The sequence below is a fragment of the Siphateles boraxobius genome, unplaced genomic scaffold (genome assembly GCF_051911475.1).
Source record: "Siphateles boraxobius isolate OS27281-9 unplaced genomic scaffold, OSU_SipBor_1 35, whole genome shotgun sequence".
NCBI lineage: Eukaryota > Metazoa > Chordata > Actinopteri > Cypriniformes > Leuciscidae > Siphateles > Siphateles boraxobius.
In genome coordinates, this window is record NW_027508975.1 from 2,453,781 (window position 1) to 2,474,032 (window position 20,252).

The 20,252-nt window shown below is 37.3% G+C and overlaps 4 protein-coding genes across 6 annotated transcripts in view; 1 reads left to right on the forward strand and 3 right to left on the reverse strand.

The window, feature by feature from the left end:
- The window catches only part of pum1 (pumilio RNA-binding family member 1), a 28,606-nt gene extending 23,114 nt beyond the window's left edge, over positions 1-5,492 (reverse strand). For all 3 annotated transcript variants that reach the window (XM_077195788.1, XM_077195787.1, XM_077195789.1), the window contains exon 1: positions 5,375-5,492. The gene's annotated coding sequence lies outside the window, so the exon portion shown is untranslated. The remainder of the gene's footprint in view (positions 1-5,374) is intronic.
- The window catches only part of ppt1 (palmitoyl-protein thioesterase 1 (ceroid-lipofuscinosis, neuronal 1, infantile)), a 356,601-nt gene that overhangs the window by 286,422 nt on the left and 49,927 nt on the right, over positions 1-20,252 (forward strand). The window lies entirely within an intron of this gene.
- Positions 7,544-14,808, reverse strand: nkain1 (sodium/potassium transporting ATPase interacting 1). The gene is made up of 8 exons (XM_077195790.1): positions 14,587-14,808; positions 14,075-14,379; positions 11,975-12,112; positions 11,782-11,862; positions 10,052-10,249; positions 9,892-9,952; positions 9,720-9,801; positions 7,544-8,359 (listed from the first exon to the last, which is right to left on the reverse strand). Exons 2-8 carry the CDS (start codon positions 14,126-14,128, stop codon positions 8,350-8,352), a joined length of 624 nt encoding a protein of 207 aa, XP_077051905.1. The 5' UTR covers positions 14,129-14,379; positions 14,587-14,808; the 3' UTR covers positions 7,544-8,349.
- Positions 15,327-20,213, reverse strand: snrnp40 (small nuclear ribonucleoprotein 40 (U5)). Its single transcript, XM_077195791.1, has 10 exons — positions 19,968-20,213; positions 19,080-19,209; positions 18,904-18,997; positions 18,401-18,566; positions 17,310-17,432; positions 17,096-17,216; positions 16,835-16,917; positions 15,842-15,903; positions 15,656-15,759; positions 15,327-15,543 (listed from the first exon to the last, which is right to left on the reverse strand). Exons 1-10 carry the CDS (start codon positions 20,076-20,078, stop codon positions 15,494-15,496), a joined length of 1,044 nt encoding a protein of 347 aa, XP_077051906.1. The 5' UTR covers positions 20,079-20,213; the 3' UTR covers positions 15,327-15,493.

A 20,252-nucleotide genomic window follows, 5' to 3' on the forward strand; every position in this document is an offset into this window, starting at 1 on the left:
TTCATACCGAAAACCGGTGTATAGTTTTGTTATGATATTAATTTTTAATATACCGCCATACCGATGTATTTAATTACACAACATTCGGAACAAACGTTACGCTAAATTTTAGGTTATAAGAACGTTTTCATAACGTTCCCATTAAGTTATAAAAACGTTATTTCTGAATGTTCTAGGAACATTCAAAACGTCCAGTTTTTTAGACGTTGTATTAACGTTGTTTCTTGGTTATAAGAACTTTATTCAAAACGTTATAAGAACGTTCAATTCTCCCATTATATAAAAGTTGTATTAACGTTCTTGCTTGGTTATAAGAACATCATTCAAACGTCATTACAACGTTCAATTCTCCCGTTATATAAATGTTGCTTAACGTTATTTCCTGGTTATAAGAACGTTAAGAAATAACAATTATAGGTTATACTGGGCGCTATTCTATTCTACAATATTCACTAATGACAGTAAAATAGATAATCCTTAGTCAATTTACCGCAGTAATTCCTCTCTCAACCAGTAGAAAATGCTTTGAACACCTGATTATGAATGAAAAAAAAACCCGTCATAAACCGGAAAACCGGTATAATAATAAAATTTAAAATAAAAAAACCTGATATAAATTTTTGGTCAAAACGCCCAGCACTATTCAAGGCTTCATCAAGCTTTGCCTTTGTTATAGTTTTGAAAAAGCGACCTCTAGCAGCGAAACTTACATACTGTGCCATTAATAACACAGTGAACTTGGGTCAGTGAATTCAAACCTATTGAAATACGGCATAATTTTATATAAGCAAAGAAGGCGATTATTGCCTCTGTGACTGGGCTGTCTTTTGTTGAGTGAGATGCCCAGAAAGTTAGCAAAAAAATTAACACTTTAAAACAGTAGCATTTATAATATAATATATTTAATTTTACTATTTGTCTTGCAATACATAAAGCCAATTAGTACACAACAAAGATGTACATTTAATTATCCAAATGTTTTTCTGTAACATTTGGGCCATGTGCCACTTAAACATGAGGCAAATAAGGACAAAAGTTTGATCTAAAACAGCAATTATTTTGAATCCCTACTCACTCCTGAGTCGGCAAATAACAGCCATTTATCGTGGATAACAGAGGGTTCTTTGCAAAACATTCCTACCACAGCACCTCAAGCCAAAAGATGTGCAATAACAAGGAGGAAACTCTCTTGTGACACAGTTACACTTGTTTTCTCCTTATTTCTACTTGCAAGGAAATTACAGTTATCCTGTTTTCATTTACATGCTAATATGTCAGCCATCAGTAATATGATTTCAATTTCAGTTTAACAACAAACAGAAACACCTTCTAACAGAATTAAATATGCAATCACGCCTCATGTGGATATAAGTACATAAACTATGTAGTGGTACTTTTAGAAAAATTATTACATTTAACTAAATGAAAAAAGACAAAGAAACTCGTTTTTGGTGAAATTAACGACAGTATAAAATCAAAATTTAAATGGTTACGTTTAATAATATTTCTATAAATAGCCTAAAAAGGTTAACAAGAGCATTTTTAGTTTCAGCAACACCCAAAAAAAGAGGCCACAAGAGTTTTGCTCTTGCTTTCACATCTAAAACTGAACTGTTTTTTTAAGAGATATGTAGATATAGGCCACCACAAACATCAAATTAATCCCAAATGCAAAATCCTGATGCATTGGTGTAATCTCACCCCAAAATGGTGCCAGAGGTGTTGGCAGCGATGAGAGTAAATTATGTCACACAGATCCTTCTGGAAATAAACTGAGTCTACAAAAAGGCACTAAGTTTATTTCATAACTTTGTTAGCGGACTGTCACACTCAGCTGAAATATTCACCAGGCACTGGAGCTTTCATACTAACACACATAGTTAAGCATTAAAAGAAACCGGGTTTAATTATGGGTAGAAAGAGAGCAGAAGAACTTGGATGCAGAGTGTCAAGATATTTAGACTATGTGATGCATTTAATACACAAATGAAAGTTATTGCACTGCTAGTGAAAGCATACCGAGACAACACAATGTGAAAACCAATTCCAAACTTATGAAATGGATCAAGAATAAACCACAGACATTTTAAAGACACTGTGTCATGTAACCCTGACAACTGTTTGAAAGGACCACAGATTTGTCGTTAGTCCCATTAGCACCAGAGGTTTAGGAAGTGGGAGCACCAACTGGCTAGAAGATCATGTGATGGGACAAAAGGCTCAAAGAAATAAGAAAAGAAATAGGCCTCTTACGGTAAGATATAGGCAGGGATATAATAATTAACTCAATCTAAAACCATTTTTTATTAACCATACTTTAAGTTTAACTTCATGTACTAAAGAAAATAAAAAATAAAAAAACTACGCATTTAAAAAAAACTTTAGCTAATATTAAAATGATAAATAAAAAAATTTAAATTTAAAATATATTAATTTAAAAAATAGTATTTCCACTAAGGCTGTCAAGATTCCTCAATTAAATTTGAGTAAAAAAAAATCCTCGATTGCAATTTGATCGTTTAATTAACCTCCAAAATACCGGAAGTGGCGCATTCCATGGACAAGAACCCATGGATCGCATTATTAGAGCGTTTTCAAAAGCTGCACTATACATTAAAACATTATAAAAATCATACTATAGCATAGTGCTATTGTGAAATCACAAAGTCTGCGATTCACTTAAGTAAATAATTGTTTAAGTTTCATTATTGTACATGCGAGCGGCTCCGTTCACAGGAAATGCTGCTCCACACGAACTCAGAGAGCATGTGCTGTTTGTTTGGGTTCGGGAACAAAAGTCTGATTCACTTAGTGTTTCACTGTTATCATTTACATGCATGGGCGTCTCAGCAGCTCGATTAACAAACTCCGTCTCTGCGAGTTTGGGTTGCTTAATCATTTATAAACCTAAGTCAACACAGGAGAATACATCAATGTTACTAAATATCCAAACTGTTGTTAATCCCGATTTCAAAAGTTCAATCCGCCGGCTCCGAGTCTGCATGTTTTGATGTCCACGTGTTCTTGCTCTAGCGTTTCTATCGTAAAGAAGTGGCCAAATATTAAACATTAATATTTAATTCATATGTCCATTTGGCCAATATTTAAAAAGGATTTGATAATGCTGTAAAGTGTAACAACAGCAATCACCCGGCCATTGGCGCACTCCCCGGGTATTTGCTTTAATACATAATGTACACAAGTTGATTATGTTTATATTATAGATTTTACATCGTGCATTTTAACAGTGTTGTTCAATAAAACAATACTATAACTTGCTTTTGATACTTTATTTAAACCAATTATTATTACCTCATTGTTATTATACCCATGTATTTTAAGTCATTAAGGGTTATTGTTCATGTAGGTCTATTTTTACTACCACAAAAAATGTCAGACTAATCAATTAATCGTCAAAATAATCAACCCATTACCAAAATAATCATTAGTGACAGCTCTAATTTCAAGGATACTAAATAATGTCAATGTCGACTTGCTCTTTACCTCTTTGTCAGTTACCATATAGTCCTATTTTTTAAATGTCTGCTTTCTAATTTGTCCCTTGGAACTTCAAACACTGCAATTGCAATGCAGAAAGATTATACAGCTGCACAAGATCCCCATTAGGTGTAATCCTGTACACATTGATGAAGTAATGCCCTGAGCTTCAAATCAAGATGAAGCAACAGACCGTTTAAAAAGACTGAGATAACTGTGTGCACAGCACTTCTCCTTCATCAGAACAAAATTCATCCCACACCTCTTTTAAATGATAATCATGGTCCCATAAACCAGCACATAAGGTCAAAACCAGGAGTCAAATAAGTACGAAGACTATACGGTAAACCACCACAGACAGAACAGCTTCATGAAACACTTGCTTGGCAAAAACTATGACAAATGAGACATACACCTACATGGACAGATTATGTGACATGGCCTCATCCTCAAAACAAACCATGCAAGGTAAAAGAAAATGTGAATCTGAATTCATTAAATATGGGTTATACTCTGTTATCCAAGGAAAAATCTGGGTCTTGAAGCAAAACCTGTAGAGCATCTCTGATCTAGGCTTCTCAACACCTTCATATGGAAAAACACATTCAACTCCCACACTTGTGACTTGTCGAAAAGAGATAAAATCCCACTATGAGTGCTACAGAAATCCCCCAAGCGCAGGATCAAACCGAAACTCCCCTTCACATTCATCACAGCATGACCTTTATTTGTCTCTCAATTAAGCCTAACAACTAACTTACTCTGATACTAAAGTATATCTACTGTGAGCTATGAGGTTGTTTTGTTGAAGCCATGCATTTCCTCAACTTTTTGTTTTGTTTTAAACAATCATGTTTAACAGCCAGAAACTATTACCAATGATTCTGCAAAGAATATTCAGCGATAAAAAAATGTAAACAAGCAAATCCCACAGAAAATAACTCTTTGGCTCAAATACTTTTCTGCTTCAAATCAACGTTTGTAATGTTATGATTCAGCTTGTAGCTGGTTGGTTTGGTTCATGGCTTATAACTCTTAAAGACTTTTTTAAAAAAAGGACCACGGTTGGATATAAAGGAGCACTGTTGCACCGACATATTGGCTGTGTCCTATAAGCTATTGAGCTGCCTACCTCGACGTGACGCATATGATACCCAAAGTTGAGACAGCCATTGTCCTCATAGATTACATGCACTTTAGAGCCTGATCAGTTTCGCCATTACATGACCCGAGCTCCACAGACACCCGGAAACCAGAGCTCCTGAGCGGCTGCATGTTCACCTCCCGGAAGTGGGCAGAGATACCGTAACTCGTTACCCATGATGACCAAAGCATGCGTTTGCATCGTGATAACACAAACAGGTAACAAAAGACGCGCGCATTAACCCTCAAGAGGAGGAGGAAGAGCATATACACGGTCAATAACGGTGTACACGAACCCGGTGACTTCAGACAGTCGTGAAACAGAGTCGTTTGTCGGAGTTGTCACATTAATTCGCGACATGGGAATCGGTGAGGGGCCGAACTGTCTGGAAAGGCTTTGATCAAACGTTATAATGACTATTACACGGCCTAAACGGTCAAACATAGCCGGTTCCCGATATAAAACAGACACAAGCGGGTATGTAAAACGCACGAACCGGTACCTGATAATTTGAAAGCCGCTATTCTACAGGTCCCGTTAACAAAAGGCCCGGGCCGTCTGGACAGGAAGAGCACTAGCTAGAGGAAGACCCGGGGAGAGAAGGGGGAGCCACTGCCTTATAATAAAGCCCTCGAAATCACTCGTTACGCATCATAACTCCAAAATATAAACGCGAGGTGAGCTAAAATGGTTCAGGGGGAAAATACGGCTTCAGAACAGAGGGATACTCACAGGTGGAGGATGCGGATGGAGACGGATTTCAGCCCCGGTTCGCAGCAGCTCCCAGCTTTCACACCGACAACATGGCGGCTCGATCCAAGCAGACGCGCGCGGGGCATCATGGGTAGCATGAGAAGGAGCGCGTGCGGTTCATTGCGCCAAGAGGGGAGTGTCGTCCTTTGTTGTGCTCGAGACATATTCAACAATGTACAGATTTACAGGCGCTCATAATGTGTGACATACTGAGTTAAGTTGGATACTGGAGTTATTTTTTTGAGCCTATTATAAGAGCAGAAATGTATTAATTTTTTGTCTGTATCTGCTGTTTGGGTCAAGAAATATCCAATTTATTTGTATATGTATTGTAGCCAAATAATCATACTTGCTGGTCTCACTAGAAAATGCTAAATAAATAAATGAAATAAGGTTTTGTTTTTTCTTTCAGGCAATTGTGACAATTTTAGAAAATAAAATAAAAGGCAATAAAATGCAGTCACAGCAGGTCGCTGTAAAAAGTTATATGATCAATAAGTTATGACAACATTTTACATTGCTTTTAACTCATCAAAATAAGTTTTAAATTCAAAATATTTTTTTTCTAAGTTATTCGAGTTTCATCTATTTTTTTAAATTCAGTTTAATGTAATTTAAGTTGAAATGACTTAAACATCCAAGTTGATTATACTTAAATTTAAGTCTGCAACGTTTTTTTTTTACAGAGATTTATTATATCATCATTATTAGTTATGCACAAAATATTTTTTTTATTAATGTAATAATACTGAGAAATATACAATTTTGTAATGTGAATAAAGCATCACCTGTTCAAAATGGGACCACTGACATGTTTACATGTATTATAATCTCAGTATCTTTAAAATTCAATGTTAATTAAACATTAATACTAGATGGATTCAATCATCTTTCAGAGTGGCAGTACATTTACATTTTATATTTTACAGGTGAGATTCATGTTTTCTTTTTCTCTATAAACAATTGCAAAAGCCATGATGTATTGAAAAGATCTCTGTTCTCTTATAAACTGCATTCTTTGTCAATCTGACATGTTTATGTGAATTATAATCTGGTAACACATTATTTTAGTGTCATTGTTACATATGTTACATGTAGTTACTATAGTAATAACTATTATTTATGCATAATTACATGCAACTAACCCTAAAACAAATCCTAACCCTAGTTATTATTACTCGGTACTTAAATGTATAATTACAGTGTGGCAAATACACCTTAAAATGAAGTGTAACCAATCTCAATAGCTTAAAAACACAATGCTAATAATGCATTAATAACAGGCCCTTTAAAAAAATAAAATATTATTGTTTTATGTGTATTATGGTGTTTTACATGATTTTAGGGATCGTCCTTTTATTATAATCTTTCATAGCAGCTGGTCAATAGGGTAAAAAATGTAAGAAATAGATATCACCAATATACTTCCCCAGTTGATTAATCTGTTTTGTATGAAATATCATGTTTAAATATGCGATATCTAATTGAATAGCAATAACTTATACGATTAAAACAGAAATCTGAACATTGGATAAAGCCATGAGGTTCTCATTCTTTGTTTTTACGGCCTTATATGTGTTGTAATTGAAATCTACAGATGTAAATAGATTAAGTATAATAAAATAAACACTTAAATGTGTATTCTGGACATTTTATTCCCATTACAGTAATCGTTATGGAAGCAAAATAGCCCAAAACCTAAAAAACTGACCAGTGCATGAAAAAACACAATAGTTTTTCCTCAAGTGTCTTGCCTTAAAAGTAAATTTAGTCACAAATTTTACTGTGTGGAATTATTAAATGTTTCATGGTTGGCAAAAACATGCAGTACTAGAAAAGATGCATGTTCTTCATTATAAGTTGCAGTCATTTGAAAATAACAGGCTGTTCGAAATGTGAGCAGCTTAACTTGCCGTTGTGTAAATGGCAGAATGACATTGTCTGCGAGCGAACTATTTCAAATGATGTATAATGAGATAAAACAGGTCTGGTCATTGTGTAAACATCTGCCTCACAGCTCTCTCTAGGGAGCAACCGTTTTATACACTCGAAAACGAGACCGAGCTTTTTATCCTCATCCATCAAAAACAGTGTTTTATTTCACACGAACCCTCTGTGGAGCATTTATAAGTGAACAAGTCAAAGATGAATCTAGAAAGAGTTTATTATGCTGAACAACTGTCCCACCCTTCACGGTGTGTCCCTCACGCACACACTCGCTTGCTCACACAAACACAGCCTTCCTGAAACAAGTATTTTACATTAACATACATTCATTCTAAGCTTGTGTTCAAATAAACATTTATGGCTGGTCAACATTATGCATCAGGTGCATAAGTACATATCAAAACGTGTTATCCGTGTACATCGACACAATCAGAAACGCACATTCATGCACACAGACGTATAAGGGGCACAACTCCTCTTTCGTGAGTTTTACATGCACAAAGTCCTACAGCATTCCTCAAATACACATCTACCCGACCTAAAACATTCATCTAACACATTACATTATAGTGTCTTATTATATCAGAGTATAAACAATCACACACACACACACACACACACACCAGAAAGAGCTGAGCGGGCAGCTCCGGCGTGTGCTCTAAGATTACCTGGGTCAAAGGTCAGCCAGCTTGTGAATACACAAACATACACAAAGGCCTGTGCACATATGAACACACACGCACGCACACACACACACAGAAGATCTGTTACTGTCTTCAAGTCTGATTTAATAATGCTTGTGTACGCATCTTCTTGTGGTCCTGTCCATATGCTTGTTCTGTCTCTGTGGCTCTGGCTGGTGTGGCACTATATATTTCCTCCAATAGAGGGAGACAAAGTTTGAGAGACACAGACGTTGACGTAGAACATTTCCCACAATGCAGAGGACTTCATCTCTCAGAGATAAGCAGTTGTTTTCCTCTGAAGGTGGGGTTTTCTTCTTATTTCTAACCAGTCCTAGATATAAATATAAAAAACATACATTTACAAAGTGAAGTTTCTAAACCAATAGGCTGTGGCTGCGTCCGAAATCACATACTCTCTTTTGGAGATACATAATTACTCTACGACCACTAAAACTGTACGTTCTGTACGTCTATTAATGTAATTTGGATGTACTACATTCGCCAAGTTGTCATTATCATGTGATCTGCCAATGTCACTGTCATTCACAAATCCTCTCCCGTTGCCTCATGGGATAGTAAAGTGTCCAACATATGCACACTTCAGAATCTCACCGGAAGTAGTAGGGGATCCCGGTACTTTTTGACGATCTATTATGAGTACTGTGAATTCAGTCATACTACTTTTGTCACATACTGCTTTCTACCTACTATATAGTAGGGAAGTATGTGATTTCGGATGCAGCCTGTGTTTGAAGTACTTCCATACTACTTATGCTATTTTTATGTTACATAGTACGTAAACTGTGCAAAGTATGCAAATTTTCACCACTGAATGACCATATATGGCAAAATGGAAAGTATCCCACAGCAGTCCTTTTAACATGTTTTTCTTGAAAAAAAGTAACATTAAAATGCAAAATAACAATAAATAAATAAATAAATAACAATTTAACATTATAAATAAGTGAATTGATAAATGAATGAATTGATAGTTTTAAATATTTATTATAAAATATATTTTTTCAAAAAAATTATCAAATATCTACATTTACTGGACACCACCTGGACAAACAATTTGATGTAACAACAACGTATTAGCAACTGCTTTTTGAAATGCTCATCGTTCTATTATGCAGTGGCTGCGTCCGAAATCACATACTCTCTTGAGTAGGTACTTATTTTGAATAATTACTTCACAAAAAGTATGTTCCATATAGTATGATGAATATGGGAAGTATGAATGAAATCCGTAATTTGTCATTGTCGTGTGACCTACGGCGTTAGTTGCGTTCACTGTCATTCACAAATCCTCTCCCGTTGCCTCATGGGATAGCAAAGTGTCCATCGTATGCACACTTCAGAATCTCACCGGAAGTAGTAGGTCATCCCGGTACTTTTTGACGACTCTTTTAAGAGTACTGTGAATTCACACATTTTTCGCCAACTATATAGTAGGGAAGTATGTAATTTCGGAGGCAGCCATCTTATTGCAACATTTTATCTTGTTGCATTTGGATTTTTTATTTGTGCACTTGTTATTCCGTGTAGAAAAATTGAATAAATACAAATTAAACATAGTCCCATCACACTATAATCTAAAAAAATATATATATTTTTTTTTATAGAGACTACATTTTGAAAGAGTACAATATTTAGTAGCCTAAAGAATGTCTAATTGAAAGAGTACTTACGTATAGAGAGGCTGCAGCTGTAAGTGAGAACTCTTTTGTGGAGGCTGGTAACTATAAGAGTCCAATCCACCAATAAAATCAACTGCAACAGAGACAGTCATCAAAACGTAAGCACTTCAATATCATTGGAATTCAGTTTCTAACAGCAGATTTCCAAATACCGAACACTTACAGCTGTCCTCGTCATCCAGGAAGACTCGACTGACATAGCAGGCATAAACAAATCCAAAGAGCTGAAACACAGAACCAAAAAAAAATTGTGAACAGGTCAAACATTAATATGCATGTACTTTAGTACATGTAAAGAAAGGAGATCAAACGGAAGCACTCACTGCAAGAAACACTTGCAAGGCTGAGCTGACCACCTCTATGTACTGGTAATCCAGTAGGCAACCACTGACAGTGATCACATGATGATCCTGAGGAGCCAATGGTGAGTCAGGCACTGGAGTAACTAAGCAACCAGGCCCGTTCTCCATCCACCAGGAACGATGAAGCGATGTGTTAAATGTCATTAGAAAATCCTTGTCCTGAAGAACACAAACAAACAAAAAAATCATTAACTCAACTCTGACCCTGTTTACACGTTTTATTTACTCCATTTTAGTTTTATAAACATTTGAATGAATGTTTTAGTTTTCATGGTAATTTTATTTTAAATGTTAGCAATTTTGTTATATGTGCTTTTGCATTTTATTATTTTTTAAATTTCCAGTTAATAAGTTTATATTTAACTTGTACAAACTAATTTCAGTTTATTGCCAAGGAAACATTTAGAAGTTTTTCTATTAATATTTTTATTTTAAGCATTATTATCATTAATAAAAAAAATTTAATATTCAGTTTTAGTTAAGGATAATAATCCTGTTCCAAAGAAAAATGTTTGTCTTCATAATCTATTAAATCTTTCCCCGCCAGCATTTTTAATAATTTTCACAAAACTTTCATGCCCCCAGAATATTTTGTTGCAATCTGATATCTGAGTATGCAATATATCAAAAGAAAGAGCAGAGCCTCTGATTTTACACACACAAAAAAAATATTCTAGCTTTTTTCTATGCATTCTTTAATAAGAATGTATAGATAGGGTGTTTAATAAAAAAAGCAACATTTTGAACAAAAAGCTGAGAAAATCAAGTTTTTATTCTAAGACTACAGCGTGCATTAGCATTAGCAATGCTTTTATAGCATTTTTTGCTTGTGTTTTGATCTGGAGATTCTCATTTTTTATCAGATCCTATCTTAAAGCAGTGAAAACACAGAAAGCAGGAAAATTCCATCAATGGCGAGGAAAGAGTTAAAAATGTCCTCAAACCCTATTTTCATTTTACGGGACGCCCACTTTTCACCCATACAATAATGTAATATATGGCCATATATGTACTTATATTTTAAATAGCATGACATATATCTATACATATATTTGACTTATCTGAGAACACAATATATGCCTGCAACATTTATGTGTCCAAACATGTGAAGAAAATATTTGAGTTCATCCATATATGATACCATATATCTGCATATATTACAGTATAGTATTGGTTTCTCGCATATATGGACAACTTTAAGTATAAATATGTGACATACATATTTGTTTCCCAAATATTTACTAAATGTATGTAAAGATACATGCATGCGATTTAACATATTTAACATTTATGTGCATATACAGGAAAATATATGGCACTTACATGAAAACGGCCATTTTTGCTATATTTTGAAATATATGTTTATGTGTTTTATATATATGAATTTTACATTTATTCTCATATAGGCAGCAGACATACATGGGCACTGACATTATATATGTAATTTACATATATTGACATATATTACATTTCTGTATGGCCATAATCAAAACAATTCCCAATTAATCAAATAAAATGAAATGCTCTTAGTTTCACTTGAAAATACAGAAGAATAAAAAAGCCATTTCATGTTGACTTTAAGATTAAAGCATAACAATGCATGATATCAAACATTTAATCAGACTCTTTGGTGTATTTACACAATGACTAACAACGACTGGAGTCTGGACCAATGAAGTAAATCCACCCACCTGTGATAGGTGGCCAACTTCCAGGTAAAAACAGATGATGAAAGAGTTCCAGCCAACCCAGAGCACAAGCCATACAGCATACTGAAAGTGTGCACACAAACAAATATATTAATGAACACATATGAGACATGTAGTGTTCAAAAAGACACCATTTTCATCTGTGAATTCTCATCATGATTATGCTTATGCCTACCAGTATAAGATATCTGGAGCGGATTTGCACCGTTCCAAATACTCCCAAAATGACGGCCACAATGTGGAGGAAATTGGCCAGGATGGGAGCCCACTGATATCCCAAAAAGTCAAACACCTGCCTCTGTAATGCAGCGACCTGTGAACAAACCAAGAACAGATTACATGCGCAATCATTCAACTTTTATGCATTGCATACGTGTGCACAAAAAGCTTGTACCAATACAGATAACGTCACGTATAGCTGTCGACCCTTGTCCCACATCATCGCAGACTTCAAAATGAGCTATACTGGGTTTGTTTAGGCAAATATGAGACTGGCAAAACAAGCTTGTGCTGCAGACTCCCAAGTTACATTGGCAGGAAAGTAGTACACAAAATCTGGGATTGCTGGCGACTATTCTTGGCAGAGACTGACGTGCACAGCATTCATCCAAGAAACGGCCCAGTGCACATTAATCCACGGAAAATTCTTCGAAGAAGGATCATCAGCCGCGGGAATCTGCGCCAATAAACTCAGACGATTCTCGTACACTGGAACGTCCATCAATGACAAAGCACTGCATGTTCTCTGCCGCTTCGCATATGCGTTTATCAAATATTTTAGTTAATTTGATGATGGAGTGAGTCTGGTGCTGGGTTAGTTTAGCCAAACTCCCAAGCTGCGTCTGGTCCATGTTTGCTGTGCACTTTAATTAGTTTAGTTCTAATTACTCTAATAACAATTAGGCTACTCAGATTTTTATAAAGAATATTCGGTGGGAAAAGCCTAAAAAAACTAACTATTGAAGAGTTAGTTCACATAAAAATGTAAATTATCCCATCATTTACTCACCCTCAACCCATCCTAGTTGTATATGACTTTCTTCTTTCAGCCAAACACAATCAGAGTTATATAAAACAATATCCTTGCTCTTCCAAGCTTTATAATAGGAGTGAATGGTACCTTAGATTTTGAAGCCCAAAAAAGTGCATCCATTCATCATAAAAGTATTCCATACCGCTCAAAGGGTTAATAAAAGCAATGCATTCTTGTGAGAAAAATATCCATATTTATAACTTCATAAACTATAATCACTGGCTTCCGTACGCGAGTTGAGTTCTGGCGGAAGATTGACCTCTGACCCGAAGCGCAGAGGATTGATCAAAACAAAACACCCGTCATGAAGTCGAAGTCTAAAAGGAGAATGTTTAAAGAGAATTATTGGAAGGAGCTTGAGTTTTTTGCCCTATTTGTTTGAACCGCGAGAAGCGTCTACTCTCACCTAAGCTCACGCTACTCCTACATCCTACATCACGCGTCGTGTCAAAGGTCACTCTTCCGCGGGAACTAGACTCACGTAAGGCAGTTAACGCAAACCAGTGATTATAGCATATAAAGTTATAAATATGGATATTTTTCTCACAATAATGCATTGCTTTGCTTCAGAAGGACTTTATTAACCCCTGTGGAGCACTCTTAAAATGGATGGATGCGCTTTTTTGGGCTTTAAAATCTCATCCTCCATTCACTGCCATTATAAAGCTTGGAAGAGCCGGGATATTTTTTAAGATAACTCTGATTGCGTTTGGCTGAAAGAAGAATGTCATATAGACCTAGGACAGCTTGAGGGTAAGTAATTTATGGGACAATTTTCATTTTTGGGTTAACTAACTCTTTAACAATGACTCAGCAGTACAGGCCCATTAAACCCACTAAAGCCAATGGTAAATAAAAAAATAGTCTCAACACACATAGGAGCAATCCCAAAGCTCTGTGCTGCAGCTGTTTCCATGGAAACTGCCAGGAGCCCCGGCCCAAAGCCCTATGAGAGAAGAGCCCCTTCCTCAGGAGACCCTCATCCTCACATGCACCTAATCTGTGTTACACAAACAAATCATGCATATGCATACATATCTGGGGCATGAAGTATAAAGCAAAGTTTTGACAGGTGACTCGAGTGAAAAGGGAACCAGGGCATCTTGTCCCTTGGCTTCACCTCTTCCAAATCACAACCTCAGGCCAGTGGACACCCTGCGCGCGCTCTCTCTCTCACACACACACAATATATATTTTCAGGTAAGACTAGACATGAATTGATGATCAACAACACGGTTTTACCAGCTGCAGGCAGCAGATGACCACCAGCGTGCACCTCCCGTCGCACGGACCCATGCTCTCGCGCTTGAGGCACGGCTTGGGCCCCGCGAGGCGTCGGGAGAAAGCGGAGTCCCCGGTGAGGTCCAGCGCGCTTCAGGGTCTTGCTTCACGATCACCGTTCAAAACATCAAGAAGCCCACCGGGCCGCGTGCATGCTTCGGTGCGTCGATGCTTTCTGGTGTCTGCCGGTCATACCGGACCTCCTCCGCGGAATTGTCCTGACCGAAGCGTCCTACAGGATCCCAATCCTAGCGGATCTGCCACACCTTCATTCCGCACCGGGTACCAGGCGCAGACAACCCCAAAATAGCACAAAGAACAGAGGAAGAGTCAGTGAGCGCGTTTAACTGGCAGAAATGAGCATCATATGATAAGCATCAGACGGAGCGCGAGCGGGGGGTGTAAGGGCGCGAGGTAAGAAAACAACGCACATGAAATCCGGAGCGAGCACAAAGCGAGCCTTTGTGACTTACCGTGAAGTCCGGTATTCGTTTTTTTCCGAGCCGATGTACCGCCGGGGGTCTCAGATTGGCGCTGTAGTTTGAGAGACCATCCTCCTGCTCCGGCTCTTTGTCAACATCGGCACCGGGAGGAGGGTGAGGGTTTGTGGGTGGAAATCAGACACCCTCGTGCGAGTCTGACTGCAACCCGCTCGCGCAACCGCACAGAGACGCTCGCCGCGCGCCTGGCACGACATGAGGCGTTTTACTGAGGCTGAGCACAAAGAAAACCATCATGCGGCGCCGGACGCTCTTATTACAAAGTGGAATCATTTCTATATTTAAACTAATTTTACGTCAATGTATGTAAGGTGTACACATGCGCAATATACACTTCAGTTTTTTAGTACACACACACTTATATATAATATACAGTACATATACGTAAACACGTGACACATACATATATGCATAAATATGTACACAAAGAAATCACAATTTTCTGTTTCTCTTCAAACAATAAGGTCGTGTTTTGACAGATGATCTTCTGTTTTCTTCTGTTGTTGATCATATTTGATGTGATATGCTCTTTGTATGTGCACTGTTTATGTATAAATATTAATTAATAACTTTTACCATGTTTAATACATTTGACACACATATACAAACTTACGTTAGATGTGGTTAATTAATTTGACAGCCCATATATATATATATATATATATATATTACACACACACACACACCATATACAAAGACAGTGCACATACAAATTTTGGAAACAAGTTTATTAAAAGGATACAAAAGCCAACGTTTTTCCATCACATTTCCCAACCAAATACAAATGGCAAAATTCCAAATAATATCTCCATCTGCCCATCCTCTTCTCATTCTCACATTCAGCCACACACATAAACAGCATTCGCACACACAAACTCAGTTACTGAATCTCTCCGATGTAGAGGCGCTTATCACTGGATCCAGAGAGAACTGTGGAAGACATAAAATAATGGAGTTACACATGGAGCAGAAAAGGGAAGAATGTGCTCGCTTTATCATTCCAGTTATATATTATATTATTAGAATAAAATATTTTTTTTACCAATGGGTTCTTCTGGATGGAAAGCCACCTCATTGACAGACCCAGCATGACCAGGCAGCTTATAAAGGATCCTACGAGTCGTTGTGTCCCAAATATACACAAACCTACAACACCAACACACCACATTAACCTCACACATAATCATACTGCACAAACACTGCATAAAGCACACAAAAACACCCTTACCTGTCAGCAGAACCGGCTGCAATCTTCCCCCCATCAGGAGACCAACAGCATCTGAGAAGATTCTAAGACACAAAAAACTTTCAATTACAAAACACTTTTTATGAACTTCCAGTTCAGCCTCAGTGATGTTTATTGAAAGAATTAACCGATAATTCACCCCTGATCAAGGGTGTTCACACTTGTAGTTCGGTTCACTTGGTTTGGACCAAAAAAAAACAACACATTTAGTCCTGGTCCGCTTAGCATTCACGTTGGCATTTTAACACTGAAGCTAAAGATACTGAACCAAAAGGCATAAGGATGTGTTCACAACCTGATTTTATGATGTATATTTCACGACGGAACTTACCGAACAATCAAAACAACGCTGTGTTCTGGGCTAAATGCACTCGTTGTATGTGCGTGGCTACATATGATGGTATTTTGACCAGCTGAGAACTTGTTAAGAGCTTATAAAATGTGTAAAGGAGTCAAAACAGCGTCAGGAATCCCTCCGTCACACACACACAAAGATCTGTTGCGATGAGACGAAATGTGATGAGCAACATCGCGACTATGATGAGAAAAAGATATGCTTGAGCAATCTGGCCTTTTAAAGGTTGCATCTTGGGACATCATGTACCGTTTTTGGTTCATTTGCATGTTTTTGGTCCGTGTTGCTTTCATTTTCATTCGAGCCGCACCAGAGTTTGTTTGGTAGCGGACAGAGACTCATCTTTTCAGCCAGCGCCTCGGTCCACTTGTTTGGTGTCACCAGGGTTCAGATGGCAGCATTTACACTTATTCAAATGAGCCACACTAACAGAGCAATCGCACCAGTTCATTTTAATCAAACCAAACCTGCCACGTGTGAACACACCCGTAAAGTCTAGCTAATAAAACTGATAGCACAAATCACAGTGGAAATCACATACTCGATTTATAAACAACAGAATAACAATAAAATAAGGTAATTTTGTTGTTGTAAATATTTACAAAGAGAATTGGGCTTACCTTCTCAAAGTTATGGACATTTCCCTGAAAGATCTTCACACACCTCTCCTTTGGTGCAAATGGACGGATATCCCAGACACGCACTGTTTCAAACACAGAAAACATCAGCAGACGTTTTGCATGTAGGCAAACAGTCATTAATAACAGGTACACATTTACTACCAGGTCAGTATGTTTTTTTAGGGTGAACATGAAAGACTTCTTTAAATACTTTTGAATGGTAGTGTGTGTACAAACGCACACACACACATTTAAGCTTACCGCTGTTATCCATGGAGTTAGACAGCAGATAGGACCCATCTGCGCTGAGACTCAGACCGGTCACAGAGTCTCCATGACCCTGCATACTGTAAATCAGTTTGTTTTGTCTAAGGTCCCACACCTGCAGCAATAAACACACACACAGACAAGAATAAACAAACATTCAAAAACATTGAGGCAAAAAAGCCCAGAAGAGCATTTGTTGCACACAGACCTTTATGTCGTTGTCGATGCCTCCTGAGATGATCTGGTCACTGGTGTCATTGAATGTCACACTAAGAACCTGATACGTGTTCTGGAACGTGTGAACAGAGGCCTTCTTCCTGATGTCCCACAGCTACAACAACACATGAACAAAGAGGAACCAAGGACACCTTTAGACCATCTGATCACTCTTATTTAAAAAGCATGATGAGCAACAACCTAAAGACTTACTGTAACAACTATCATAATACAGGTGGCAAACTTTATTTTAATGATTAGTAGGGGTGTAACGATACCCTCATGTCACGATTCAATACATATCACGATACTGAACTCATGATTCAATATTATTGCGATACTCCAAGACATATGATAAAAGATTAACAAAAAATGTACTGTTGATTAAAATCTAAATCTAGATCTAAATTTGATATTACACTGAAGTGTAAATGAAAATGCTTTGACTTGTTGCTGATAACCCAAAGCACAGGACAATAGAGACACCAGAATAAAAATATTCATGATTCTGAAGCTGAAAATACAGAATTATTTCAGACGAATATGCTTGCACTCTGTCACTGACTAGATATATTTGAAATAATGTAAGCCAGACACATTTTACTGGTAGCATAAGACATTTGGCATTATCAGGACCCACAAATATTTCCCCATTGCATTATTATATATTATATATATAGTAGTTTAATGTAGTTCTGAAACTAAAACTAGAATTTTTTCTCACATAGTAATTTTTATTTTGGGTGAACTATTCACAATACAGTTTGTCATTATCCACGATACATATCGTTGCATTTTTTTATTATGATATATTGTGACACGATATATTGGTACACTCCTATTGATTAGCTATTTGCCTTTTTATACTAGAGAGACTATGATAGTGGAGATTTTGACTTCAAAGGAAGATTGGGGTTGGGAAACAAACCAGGTCATATGCAAACTAGGCCATTTTAACTATATCCTGGGCCAGATTGAAAATGCATTGGAGTTTTTTGTTTAAGATTCAAAAGGTAGAGACATGTCAAAGACTTCTTGTGGGTTTCCAGTCTAGACTCGGGGGTTGATTGGTGTCATGTTTACCTTTACAGTTCCATCATCACTGCCTGTACAGGCCAGCTGTGGGCCGCGCCGAGCCGGAAAACATGAGTTCACAAAGGACGTGTGACCTTTCAGACGCTTCACACGCTCCCCTGTCTCACTGTCCCACACACATACGGTCTTGTCTGTACTGGCTGAGAACAGCAGACTGGAAGACACAAGCACACACTGAGTATGTGATATATTACTGTATGCATTATTCTTTCATAAATGCAAGTGTACATTCTCAAGAATTCTTTGGTTCCATAAAGAACCTTTGACATCCATGGAATCTTTCCATTGCTCAAAAGGTTCTTTATAGTGGAAAAAGGTTCTTTAGCTTTTTACTAAGAAAAAACAAATGGTTGTTTTAAGAACTGTTCACTGAAAGGTTCCACCAAAACCAGTTCTTCTATGGCATCACACCCTTTTGGAACCTTTATTTTTGAGAGTGTAAATGCTACAAGAAGCTTTTTTTTAGAACAATATCTGTCCCACAAACGCACCTGCCGTCCGTATTATAATGAAGCTCCATCACAGCTCCAGTGTGGCCTTTAAGCGTGGCAAAATTGTCACATTCTCCATAGACATTCCACATCACTACAAGAACATGAAAATCAGACATAAGCAACAAAAGCAAATCAATATAATAATATAAAATAGTAAAAGTCATGTGACTCACAGATGAGGCGGTCATATCCAGAAGAGGCTAGTGTGGCTCCGTTGGGGTGAAACTTGCAGCAGTAAACTTCACCTTCGTGACCGGAGAGCAGCATTATGGGAGCCTGCAGACTGGAGCTGCGGGGGGGGCCCTGACATTAACACAAACAGATTAGTGTTTATGCAGGTGCTGTTATAAATACTCAAGGATGATGAAGCCACCTATCATTTGACTGCAGATGGTAAACTGTTTTGAGATCTGAAATCGATTTTAAACTAACCTTTTAAGTAAAGCAAATCCTTCTCGTTCGCTTCAATGCACTAATCTTTTTGTGTACTGTAGTCTCTCCTTTTTTGAAGTGTGTGAATGTTCTTTATTGATGTTGTTATTGGTGAGGGAAGTATGCATGATGCTTAAACGCATGGTAGATTTGTATACACACAAATTGCAATGAAGGATAATAAGCGGTGTTGACTAGATTACAAGATTAGAATAGGTTGCAAGATTAGTAGACATGGTTTTGTTGATTGACATTTGGCTGTACATAGACAGTATTAGAGACTCTTTGTTTAAGACGTTTGTGAGCTTTACAAAGTATTATGTGTTATGTATATACACGCTTAACAACCCCTGGCACTTTTTCTTTCTTTCTGTTGTTGTTTTATTTCTGTTTGCATAATTGTTCGATATTGATAGAAAATTTCACGACAGTTAATGTATAATGTCGAGGGAACAACGTAACCGTAACAATGTAACCTGCAGAATGATTTACTGATCAAACCCCCTAGGTGAAATGATTCAAAAGATTCGAGTCATTGAATCAAAGCCCAACTACTACAGCATATGCAACATATATACATTTATGAGCAACAACTAGTTTATTAAATCTAATTCAGCTCTCAGTTTTACCATAGCAGAGAGTTGTTGGGACTGCGCTGCAGAAACCAGTTCTGTCCGGGGTCTCTTCACACCGACGGGAACAACTGCCATCTCTAGACCGCGCTTCTTCGGTTCGATCATTGTGGTGATAAATAAATGAAAAATTTAATAAAAATCGGTTTCAAAACTAGGAGCTTTTTTCAAATGAATGAGTATCCCGGACTTCCCACCACCATCGAGCAACACACGCTCGCCAAGTAAAACACATCCGGTCACACGAAGCCTTCTGATTGGCTGGCTGACGCACATCGCGGT